Below are 10,477 nucleotides of genomic sequence, written 5' to 3' on the forward strand. Positions count from 1 at the left end.
TCTTCATCGCACACAAGCTTCAACTGCTACAACCACCCCAATTGCTTATCTTGCCTCGCTCTCTTTCTCCATCGCTTTCAGCCACCATCATCCACCGACTTTGATACAACTCCACCACCACTCACCGTCTCTTTGTCGCTAGAAAAGCTTATCTAGGTGAGTTTGTGATTTTTTTGTTATTTTTAAAGTTATCAACTCCAAATGAAGCTTAATTGTTAGAATTAATTAAAATTGATTATGTAGATATTCTATTGCATATTTAGTTGCATTTTTTTTTTGTAAATTTGAGAGTTGAAATAATTATGTTGTGAATTTTGATGATGTAGGTCTATTTTAGATGGAAAAATGATGTAGGATACTTGGAGTGACAACTTTACCTAGTAAACCGCTATATGCGTGGCAGTTTCCTCATATGGACTGCTATTCCAATTATCGGCTTAATGTGTGCTAAACGCTACTTCAAGTAGCGGTTTTATCTGGATAAAATTTTAAATAATATTTTATCTGCATCCACGCTTACGTGGATGGTATCAAGAAAAATAATTTTGATTGCAGCGCAAATCTAGAATTCATTCCTAGTTTAGCATCATTGAGGAAAAAGTTTCTTGCTAAAATCCTTAAAAAAAAAGGAAAATTTCTGAGAAATAAACGTTAAGCTACTTTTTGTCAACAACCACCTTTTAATTTTATTTTTGTCTAGACAAATCTTAAGTTAAATTTTTTTGTTGCATTAAACCCGATAACATCACTATGACACTGACCATAAGTATCCGACATTGACTCGGTTAATGATACTAAAAACCATTTTTTTGACACTTTTTCCCCAAGAATTGCATAATACTAACTCCTCTTTTCTCTCGAGTTTTCTTTTTCCCCCAAACCCTAAACTTTTGTTTCTCTCTGTTCTTCTCTTGCTGCTGCCGGGACCCTCGGCATCCCTGCCGATGTTTAGCGCGGGTCGTTGGAGCTTCACTCTTTGTTGCTTGTTGTTTCTTTCTCTCTTTCTCTTTTCTCGATGTTGTGTCACTTTGGGGTGTGCACCGGTCCAAGATCGGACAGGATCCGGCTGGATCATGGACCGAAATCTGCCTTTTCACCGGACCGGGACCGGACCGATCTTGGACCGATATCTATGTTTTTTTAAAAAAAACTTTTTTTATTTTATTTAAATATCTTTATAAATTAGATACATTAAAAAGTTAATATTTTTAATAACAATAATCCTAAAGTAAGAAATAATAGGTTTTTAAATTTCTAACATTCTACCTTTTAAAACTTTTTTTAACATATAAACTTTTTTTTTACTAAAATAATAGAAATTCCGGCCCGGACCGAAATATTTTGGTTTGGAACGGACCAAAAATCCAAAATTGGAAATTTTTGTGGACCGAGGATCGAAATCTCCGGTCCAGACCGGTTTGTGCACACCCCTAGTGTCAATTGGTGGTGCATTGTTCCTCTCTCTCTCTCACCTTCGTCAGTGTTTCTTACTTGCTACTACTATGGTGGTCGCCATTGCCGCTGCACCTGTGTGCTCGTGCTTTCGTCTCCTCTCCGCTAGCTGTCGCCCTCACTTTACTGTTCAATTTCGTCCCAACGTCAGGTGCCACACTTGTCTTTTTTCCTTTGTTCTCTTTTCTTAAGTTAGGTTATATGAAAATGAGGATCTGATTTACAGATCTGATGGAGAAAATCAAAATTTAGTTGAAAGAAATTAAAGTTAGGTTTTTTTAATAGAGAAAGAGGGTGGTTTATAAGGAGCATAAATAGAAGGAAAATTGTTTGAAATGCTGAAGAATTGGAGGGAAATGGTAATTAAATTTGTTATTTAGTATCATTAACTAAGTTAATACTTAATACCAAAACCTACTGTCAATGTCGGAGTGACGAAATCAGGTTGTTTTTGACAAAAAGTCGCTTATAAAGTGTTTTTGACAAATTTTCTAAAAAAGCTTAAATCATTGAAGTTTCATAATTACCCTTACAGCCTTACTACCCATTAATTACTCAATCTACCCTCATCTTGATTTTTTATTCAATTAATAAAAGAAACAATGACAAGATCCGAACAGTAGAACACTCTAACCCTAACCCTCGATTACATTTCACAATCATCTCTTCAGATTCAACTTTCCTTTCAAAAAGTTTACAAATTACCCCCACATATTACCGATTTCAACCATTGAATTACATTTTCCGAATCTGCGGAGCAGAGAAGAAGAGTGAGAGAGGAGGATTTCGAACAAAATTCAATATTTTTTCGACGACACCGAAAATCTGGATCTTCCAGAATTTTGAAGGTTCGTTTAGCTTTTATTTTAATCTAAGTATGAAGACTTAAAAGTCTACACATTTTTATTTAGGAATTTATAATTTATCAGTTTTTCCGTTGTTGTTAAACCCAAAAAGTTTATATATTCCACTGCTTGGACAAAAAATGTTAGTTTTTATGTTTATTTTTGTATATTCGAATTGTATTTCACACCCTGTTATGTAAAAGATGCATGAGCTTTAATCTTAGGGTAGCAACTTTGGAGATTTAGAGCATGTTTGGTATGAGATTTTTAAGGGTTGGAAATCGAAATAGGAAACCATTTTCGACTTTTCAGCTTTCATTACATGTAGTTTGGTAAGAGGGATGAATGAAATTAAGGTAACAAATATTAGAATATTGAGGGTTTTGTAGGCTGAGTGAAATGCAACTTCAGTAATGAGAGAGTGAAGATGTACAGACGGACTTGCTTTATTGAGAGTTTTAAGTACCTTGGATCGATCTTACTAGGGAATGGTAATATGGGCCAAGATGTGACGCGTATGATACAGGCATGGTGGCTTCAATGAAGAGGTGCAACTCAGATGTTGTGCAACCGTAGTGTACCTTCAGGAGCTTATGGTTGGAAGGAAAAAAATTTAGGACAACTATTAGGCTAGCATTGTTTTAAGGGTTTGCATGCTAGGCTTTTGGAAGGATCATATAAGAAAGATGGGGCAGTAGTGATGCACGTGTTAAGATGAATTTTTAGGTTGACATTACGAGATAGAATAAAGATGTTCAGAGGAGGGTTCGAGTTGCACAATGAGGATAAGATAAAATATAACTCATTATGATGGTTTGGGCGTGTGAGATGTTACACATGAACATAAAAGTACATTTTTCTGAACATAAAGGTTATCTTATACGCCAATTTTATTAAAAATAATTGACCTTGAAGATTAGCTTCATCACCCATATATCTTCACCATCTTGGATTCTACAATTATCCCTCACAAATCACATAACCATAGAAATAAGAATGAGTTACCAGTCATAAACCACTCACAAGAATATACTAAGAAACCTCACCTCTCCCTTTAACCTTGGTAATTTTTTCATCTTACCTAAAACAACCTAACACATACTAATACTTGGTGAAACCGATCTTTACCGGAGATCACCATTGGGATGCCATGAGGGCTAGATTGCACACCTGAGAGGAGCGGAGGAGAGTGGAGAAGAAGACTCATGCGTAGCGAGGGCAATTTACTTTGAGGAGTAGGGAGGTGCGGACCGGTGGCTAAGCGCAAATAGAGGCATTGCAAATAATGAGGGTAGTCGCAGCGTATGTTGATCGGACTATGAGCCCGGGGATGGGGTAGCTGCTACTAGTAGCAATGGGAGGCTGGGAGGTACACCTGGAAGCACATCTGCATTAATTGAGAAGAGAGGATTAAGGCTCAATCATTCTAAATTTTGTTGTCTTTGTCGAAGTGTTGGAAGAACTTTTTTTTGTGTTAATTGAATTTGATGAACTTGTTATTTGCTTTCACTTAATTTCCCTTGGAAACTATGTTTGAATTTAAGGATATTATCTCAGATTTGAACTTGGCTATATACCAAGAGTTTATGTGTGTTTTATTTGGGCATGATTATTGGAAAACAACGTTATGTGATAACTTATTATGTATGTAATATATATTCGATGAAGTTGTATCATCACCTAGGCAACTCGTTGAAAAACATAAATTATAATGGCAGAGCACCAAACATTGTTTAAGTAATAGTTTCTCATTCTAGCTCTGAATGAACATCAAAACTTATTCTTAACAAGATTCAAATTTCAGATTTGTGGGGTTTTTTGAGCTCCTTCCTGCAATATAACACTTCTACGACCTACAGCACATACCCAGGATAAATATTAGTAGAGTTGCATGTAAGAAATGGTGGAAGAAAATGGGATAAATTGAAGAGAGAAGGGGAGGGATTTCTCATGGCAGGGGAGGCTGTTGCTGGTCTTCTCCTTATTTCTTTTTTGGTTTTCACGGGTGAGAAGAGGGAGTGGGTTTTGAGCAGAAAGATAAGTAATTGTTGGGTGTGTTAATTAACTTAGGCCTTTTGAAATACCTTCTTATCCATGATTCACACTAGTGTTAGAGGACTATGCACACCAACCCCAAATCTGAATTTTTCCACATTCAATATTTGTATTGCTATTGTTTCCCTTTTGGGTGTAATACACAACATAATATTAACCTTGTCTCTTTGTTACCTTCCTTACATAACGTACATGTTTATATACTATTATTCCCAGCATATATTATCTTTATTATTCTTCTCCAATACGACACCTATTACTCCCAAAATAGTACTACTAAGTTCAACGTAATATTTCTACCTCGCATATCCAAAAGAATTTTAAATTTCTAAGCGCATTATTATTTAGTTCACAATCTATAAATTAAAAATCACGCCCACCTTTATTATTTAAAAACACTTTCCTAGAATTAACTGAAATAATTTAAAAGTCGGGCTTTTAGAGTAGCTATTGCGCACTTTGCTCCTTTAAAAGTTTTCATCCCGAAACTTAGAATTGGATTAAATGATACACCGATTGAGATACTGAGGATTTTAGATTAGTTCCAGGGAGGCAAAAGATGACTTGGGAAACCACCAACATAATTTTTTTGTGTCCAAACCTATTGCATTGGGATCAAGGGTCTGACATCGATGTCCTTGTAGAATAGGTCTGATTAAGCTCTACCAAGCTGCAAGGCTGCAACTGGCCGGTAATGTTTGTATAAGAGGGCATCATACTACTAAGATGTATATGCCTTGTCTGAAGTTTGTTAAATTGACAAGAAATGAACAGTAACAAGTGGTGATATCGCTCCAACCGTTCTATTTGGAACGTGTAGCAGAATATAGCCTCTGCTGTTGGTGTTTGTCAATCTCTTTATAACTACGAAGTGTATATGTCAGAAAAGAAGAGGGTGGCATCTGAAACATTTTGGCTGTCGAAAATCTGAATGGCAGTACATAACTCTCTTTACATTTTTGCCCTACTGTTATACATAAAAGAAATTGTATTGGGTAATTGGGATGAATTAGGAGCAGCTATAAACTCTGTGCAAGCAGCCTCTCTCTCTTTTGGGGGAGGAGGTTGATGTTCAGAGCTTTACTGAAAAAGCCTCCGTATCACCAATAGAGATCATATAATGCAATCTTTTGGTAGAAGTGAGCTTGCAGGCTTTGTCTGTCCAGATCTCCACACTTCCTCTCTCTATAACTTTTTATATATGAGTTTGTGCCACTTTCTTTATCTTTTCCCCCATTTCTGTGCTGCCTGCTGCCTAGTTAACACTCTTGCAATGTCATTTTGTTAGGGGGCTTTATGTAATGGACTACGAATAATGTGGACTTCCGTTGTGTATTCTGAGCTTTTAGCTCAAATACACAATTCACTTTCTTTTTTTGTGGGGGTTGGGGTGGAGGGAGCTTATTGTTAATATATGGTGAAAGCCAGTTTATTCTAATATTGCTTAGTTGTTTTGCAGAGACTTTATTACCGATTCTAAACTACAATGGCCTCGCATCTGCCTGCAACCACAGACTCCCTTGCAATGGCTCTGGAAGCCAATAGCGCTGCAGAGTCTATTTCGATACTACAGAGAGTGCTTGCAGATCCGTCTTCTTCTCCTGATTCATTGCGCATAAAGGAGCAAGCAATCACAAATTTAACTGATTTTCTTAGGAAAGAAAATAAGGCTGAGGACCTTCGGATCCTTCTGACCCAATTGAGGCCCTACTTCTCCTCTGTTCCCAAAGCTAAAACTGCAAAGATTGTTCGTGGAATTATTGATGCAGTGGCTAAAATACCTAATACAAGTGAACTGCAGATCTCTCTTTGCAAGGAAATGGTAGAGTGGACTCGCACTGAGAAGAGAACTTTCCTTCGCCAACGGGTTGAGGCCAGACTCGCTGCTCTGTTGATGGAGACCAAGGAGTACCCCGAAGCATTGTCTCTGCTTTCTGGTCTGATAAAGGAGGTCAGAAGACTAGATGACAAACTTCTCTTAGTGGACATTGAGTTGCTGGAGAGTAAGCTTCATTTCTCTCTGAGGAATCTCCCCAAAGCCAAGGCTGCCCTCACTGCAGCTAGAACAGCAGCCAATGCGATATATGTGCCTCCAGCTCAGCAGGGGACTATAGACCTTCAGAGTGGAATACTCCATGCAGAGGAGAAGGACTATAAAACTGCTTATAGCTACTTCTATGAAGCTTTCGAGGCCTTTAATGCTCTTGAGGATCCCAGAGCAGTATACAGTTTGAAATACATGCTCCTGTGCAAAGTCATGGTGAATCAAGCTGATGATGTTGCTGGAATAATTTCTTCCAAAGCAGGCTTGCAGTACTTGGGACCAGATCTTGACGCTATGAAAGCTATTGCTGATGCTTATTCAAAGCGTTCTTTGAAACTCTTTGAGGCTTCATTGGAGAACTTTAAGGCTCAACTGGAAGAAGATCCTATTGTTCACAGGCACTTATCATCTCTTTATGACACTTTATTGGAACAGAACCTTTGCAGACTGATTGAACCTTTTTCAAGGGTTGAGATCGCCCACATTGCAGAATTGATCGAACTCCCTGTTGATCACGTGGAGAGGAAACTATCTCAGATGATTTTGGATAAAAAATTTGCAGGAACACTTGATCAGGGTGCGGGATGCCTCATTATTTTTAATGATCCCAAGACCGAGGCTATCTATGAAGCTACACTGGATACAATTTCTAATGTTGGAAAGGTTGTGGACAGCCTTTTTGTCAGATCTGCCAAGATTATGGTATAAGAATACGACTACTACATGGTTCGGAATATCACAAGTCATAGAAATTGATTCTCTGCTGTGTTTGGTGGGCATGAACAGCTCTTGTTACTCGAGTTTTAGGTCTGTTGTGTTACCTTGGAAATGATAAGTTATAAGAGACTGATTGAGTCCAGTAAGTTTTAGCTTTTTTATGATTATCATTTTAACAGTCAAATGTTTAATTTTGTTAATAGCATTCGATTAGTTGCTTTTCTGTTTTAGTAATGGCTCTAAATATTTGGAAGGTGAAAGCTTGATGATTCTATACCTTCCAGGTGCTACAGCTTGTCGCAGGCTTAGAAAACTGTAAAAGGAAATTATTTTGATACAACTCGTGTTCTTTTGCGGAGTTGACTTTGCAAGAATGCTCTAATATTCGTTTAGGTTGTGGAAGCATGGCTGTATGGGTCTAACCAACCGACCTGATTTATTGGCTGTGCTGTATGGGTCTAATATTCGTTTAGGTTGTGGAAGCATGTTTAACTTTGCCAAATACTTCCTCCCTTTTTCAATGATCAACTCGGTTATTGTAGATATACACTTTAATGGGAAAGAGTGTAAAAAGTGATTCATTTTTACTTTTTTTTAATGAGAGTGTAGGTTTATTATTATTTTAAGGGAGATAGAGAGCATTAAAGAGAGTGTATTGGTTAGGGATGATTAAATTATTGTATATCTTTTGTCAAATGAGGAATAAAGCATAGTGAGTAGATCTTCAAAAAAACAGATGGAAAAGGAAAGCGAGTAAATCTTAAAAAAAAAAAAAACAAAGGGAGTATGTTCATAACATACAAAGAATCATATGAAGTTACTCTTAAAGAAGAACTTGATTAATTTGAACTTAATAGATTTGAAGGTTTTGAGTTTGTCTTGTAAGAGACCACTTACTTTTAAATCTCTATTATATAAGGGAAGGGGAGCAATGACGTCCTCTTTTGAAATGCCTATTTTACTCCCCTTCTCTTTCTAAATTACAAAAAGAATGTCAAAATCAAAATCGCACTCAAAGATTACTACCAAAAATTAATTTACTACACTCACTCACAAATCACTTAAAAAAAGAAACTTTACAAACCACTCATATAATTAAGAAAATCACGTTATAAAAATCACGCAAATCACTCAATAATCAGAAAGCTTTATTAAAACTTAAAATAAACATACAAACTAAAACTAATAACCTAGAACGTCAATACATACAAAAACATTTACAAAAATTTACTTACAAATCACTATTCTCAAGAAACATTCACAATTACATACTCACAAAAGTTACCTATGAACACAAATTTGAGAAAAACATAAGATTTTGACGGCGATATCACACATTCATCCATCGGCAATTTGCGAACTTCCAAAAAGGTACATAATTCTTTTAATCTTCAAAATTATGTCACATTAATTGAAATAAACAATAACAACTTAGTCGACTGTTATGTAATTAAAAAAATGGAGATGATAGCAATGAGTTCAAAGGGCTTTTATACAATCAGACTTAAATTTAAGTGAAAGTATTGGGTCAGACCGTCTGACCCAATATTCTCGTCAGACGGGCTGAGCCCAGTACTATACAATTTTATTTTCGACTTCTCTCCATAAAACCAGCACCTCAATCTTTTGAAAATTCAATTTTAAAACCCAAAAATCTTGACGGCGGAGGAGAGAGAGTGAAGAAGTTGTGGTGTAACAACCGATCTTTACGGCAGCAATTGCAAGCATCTGACGCTTTGTTCGAGCTGTGGCAAAACTATGGCGGAGAATCGTGCGAAATGCTACGAATGTGGCGCTACTCTCACTCGTTTGATTCGTGAGTATAATGTGAGGGCGAGCTCGAGCAATGAAAATAATTATTTTATAGGGAGATTTCCGACGGGATTGCCGAATTTCTCTAAGAAGAAGAGTGCGGAGGATAAGTGGACTTTGCAGAAAGAAGGGCGATCTTCTTCCTTCATCATCAGAAGTGGTAGTGCTACTGGAGTTAAAGGGGAAGAGAAGATGATTCCAGGTATTTTGAGTTGGTTTTTTTGGTTTCAGTTGGTTATTGTTTTCTTTCAGTTCGTTATTGTTTTCTTTCCGTTGGACTTTGTTTTTTTTCAGTTGGACTTTGTTTTGTTTCAGTTGGACTTTGTTTCGTAATATGTATACCAACTGAAACAAATAATGGACCAACTGAAACAAAAAATGGACCAACTGAAAGAAATAATGGGCGAACTGAAAGAAATAATGGACTACCTGAAAGAAATTGAAGACTACCTGAAAAAAAATGAAGACTACCTGAAAAAAAATGAAGACTACCTGAAAAAGAATAAAGACCAACTGAAACCCAAAGTAAGTCTAACTGAAGTACAAAAACAAACTAAAAAAAAAGAAGACTAACTGAAAACAAAATGAAGACTACCTGAAAAAAATGAAGACTACCTGAAAGAAAATGAAGACTACCTGAAAGAAAATTAAGACTAACTGAAAAAAAATTGGAACCACCTGAAAGTCGTCCGACCAAAGATTATGGTCGGACGAGTCCGACACAATACGTTCTCTAAATTTAATTCATTTTCATATAAAACAAATTAAGTTTTTTCTAAAAAAATGCCAATATCAAAATTTTCGCCCAAAATTTTTGCATTAGATCCATGTTCAGAAATAAATTTTGAAAAACAAAACAATATCAAATTTTTTACGAACAACTTTTGCAAAAACCATTTTCAGTTAAAAAAACTACATTAATTTGTGAAAAGTAACAATTTTTGTTTTTCTAAAAAAAATCCAATATCAAATTGTGTATGAATAATTTAAAATTTCATTTCAAATATAATTGAAGCTCAAAGTTTTAAAATTTAGAAAAGGAAAAAATTTAAAATGATGAAAATTTTAAGTATCAATGTGTGAAAACATAATTAAGAAGTTAGACAAGGAAAAAAAGCTTAATTTAGTTTATAATTTTCAGTTACAATTTTGGGATCATGAATCAAATTTTACCCTTGCTAATGCCTAAAAAAGGTAAAAATTGTGTTTTAAAAAAATGAGGCACGCATCGCGTGCGTAAATTGCTAGTTAAAATTAAGGCAATGGTAAGCCCAATATTAAAAAAGAAAATTAGTTCAATATTGACTAGGTTAATTTCTTTATGTGACTAGTTTAATCCATTTAGTGATTAGGTATACTTTTATGTTAAAATTAGACGGTCTTTTTTAATTTTGGAAAATTATTTGTTTTGAAGTTGAATATCTTTCATAGATCCATCTCACCCAAACAAAAAGGCGACGAATCCATTATTCGATTTTGACATGGGCGTTTGTGCATTTACTTTGCCATGAGACAGCAATAGAAGATGTAATAAACAACAAATGATGTAGTA

General features: G+C 35.7%; 1 protein-coding gene across 2 annotated transcripts; it reads left to right on the forward strand.

Annotated features, from left to right (window-relative positions):
• The first annotated feature begins 2,026 nt into the window (after positions 1 to 2,026).
• On the forward strand, positions 2,027 to 7,453 carry LOC104902796 (26S proteasome non-ATPase regulatory subunit 11 homolog). Of its 2 annotated transcripts, none has more exons than XM_048636229.1 (2): positions 2,027 to 2,300; positions 5,801 to 7,453. In XM_048636229.1, the coding sequence occupies exon 2, from the start codon at positions 5,839 to 5,841 to the stop codon at positions 7,102 to 7,104; it is 1,266 nt and encodes a 421-aa protein (XP_048492186.1). In that variant the 5' UTR covers positions 2,027 to 2,300; positions 5,801 to 5,838; the 3' UTR covers positions 7,105 to 7,453. The 2 variants fall into 2 exon arrangements, with proteins under 2 accessions (XP_048492186.1, XP_010689000.1); XM_010690698.3 differs by having other exon boundaries at positions 2,028 to 2,300; positions 5,812 to 7,453.
• Positions 7,454 to 10,477: the final 3,024 nt, after the last annotated feature.

The sequence above is a fragment of the Beta vulgaris genome, chromosome 9, assembly GCF_026745355.1.
Source record: "Beta vulgaris subsp. vulgaris cultivar EL10 chromosome 9, EL10.2, whole genome shotgun sequence".
Classification (NCBI taxonomy): domain Eukaryota; kingdom Viridiplantae; phylum Streptophyta; class Magnoliopsida; order Caryophyllales; family Amaranthaceae; genus Beta; species Beta vulgaris.